Genomic DNA, 807 nt, shown 5'->3' with positions numbered 1-807 from the left:
TGAACCTGGTGACTCGCGCGCGTCGTGGTGCTTCCGTCGTCATTGCTGCGGACGACAGCCGCATCCAGTTTGCCACATGGAGCGTGCCTCTGCTGCCGTCCAAGGACACCGGCCATCTCTTCCTCTACGCCAGCACCACGACCTCCCAACAAGCCACGGCGCTTGCGGGGGAGCTCGTGCACAGCAGCGATGGGGAAGCCGAGGATGCTGACGAGGGCGCCTCTGCACACGACGTGCTAGGCCATCGCAGCAGCGCGGCCGTCGACGCCATCCGGCAGCAGATTGCCCAGGCCTCTTCCAAGCACATCGTCACCTGTGGACCATGTGCGCTTGGCAAGAGCACGCGCGCCTCCATCCCGAAGCAGTCTGCTCCACGCAGCGCTGGGCCATGCCAGCTGCTCTACGCAGACATCGCCGGTCCGCTGGAGGAGACGTCGCTGCGAGGTGCACGCTACGCGCTGACCTTCATCGACGACTGCACGCGTTTCGCCTGGACGTTTCTCATCCGGCACAAGAACGACGTCGGTGCGGCCCTGGAGCAGCTGCGCAAGGACCGCCACGTCGTCAACGCGCTCCGAGGCGCCACGCTGCAGACGGACAGCGACGCCGTCTTCAAGAGCCAGGACTTCACCGACCTGTGCCTGGCCTTCGACATCAAGCAGCGCTTCTCGCCACCGCACTCGCAGGCCAAGAACGGATCCGCGGAGCGCACCTTCCGCACCCTCTTCGAGACGGCGCGTACGATGCTGTTTGCTGCGGACCTGGACAGCCGTTCTGGGGCTTCGCCGTGCACACGCCACGCTGCTG

General features: G+C 65.9%; 1 protein-coding gene across 1 annotated transcript in view; it reads left to right on the top strand.

Moving 5' to 3' along the window:
• Positions 1–807, top strand: part of PTSG_12421 (uncharacterized protein) — a gene marked incomplete at both ends in the record, with an annotated part of 4,578 nt that overhangs the window by 1,513 nt on the left and 2,258 nt on the right. Inside the window, one exon of the mRNA XM_004993104.1 lies at positions 59–771. Within this exon, the coding sequence (XP_004993161.1) occupies positions 59–771 (713 nt within the window). The remainder of the gene's footprint in view (positions 1–58; positions 772–807) is intronic.

This window comes from Salpingoeca rosetta (assembly GCF_000188695.1).
Source record: "Salpingoeca rosetta unplaced genomic scaffold supercont1.14, whole genome shotgun sequence".
NCBI lineage: Eukaryota > Choanoflagellata > Craspedida > Salpingoecidae > Salpingoeca > Salpingoeca rosetta.
Note: the sequence above shows the minus strand (reverse complement) of the source record. Positions and strands in the feature narration are given on the sequence as shown.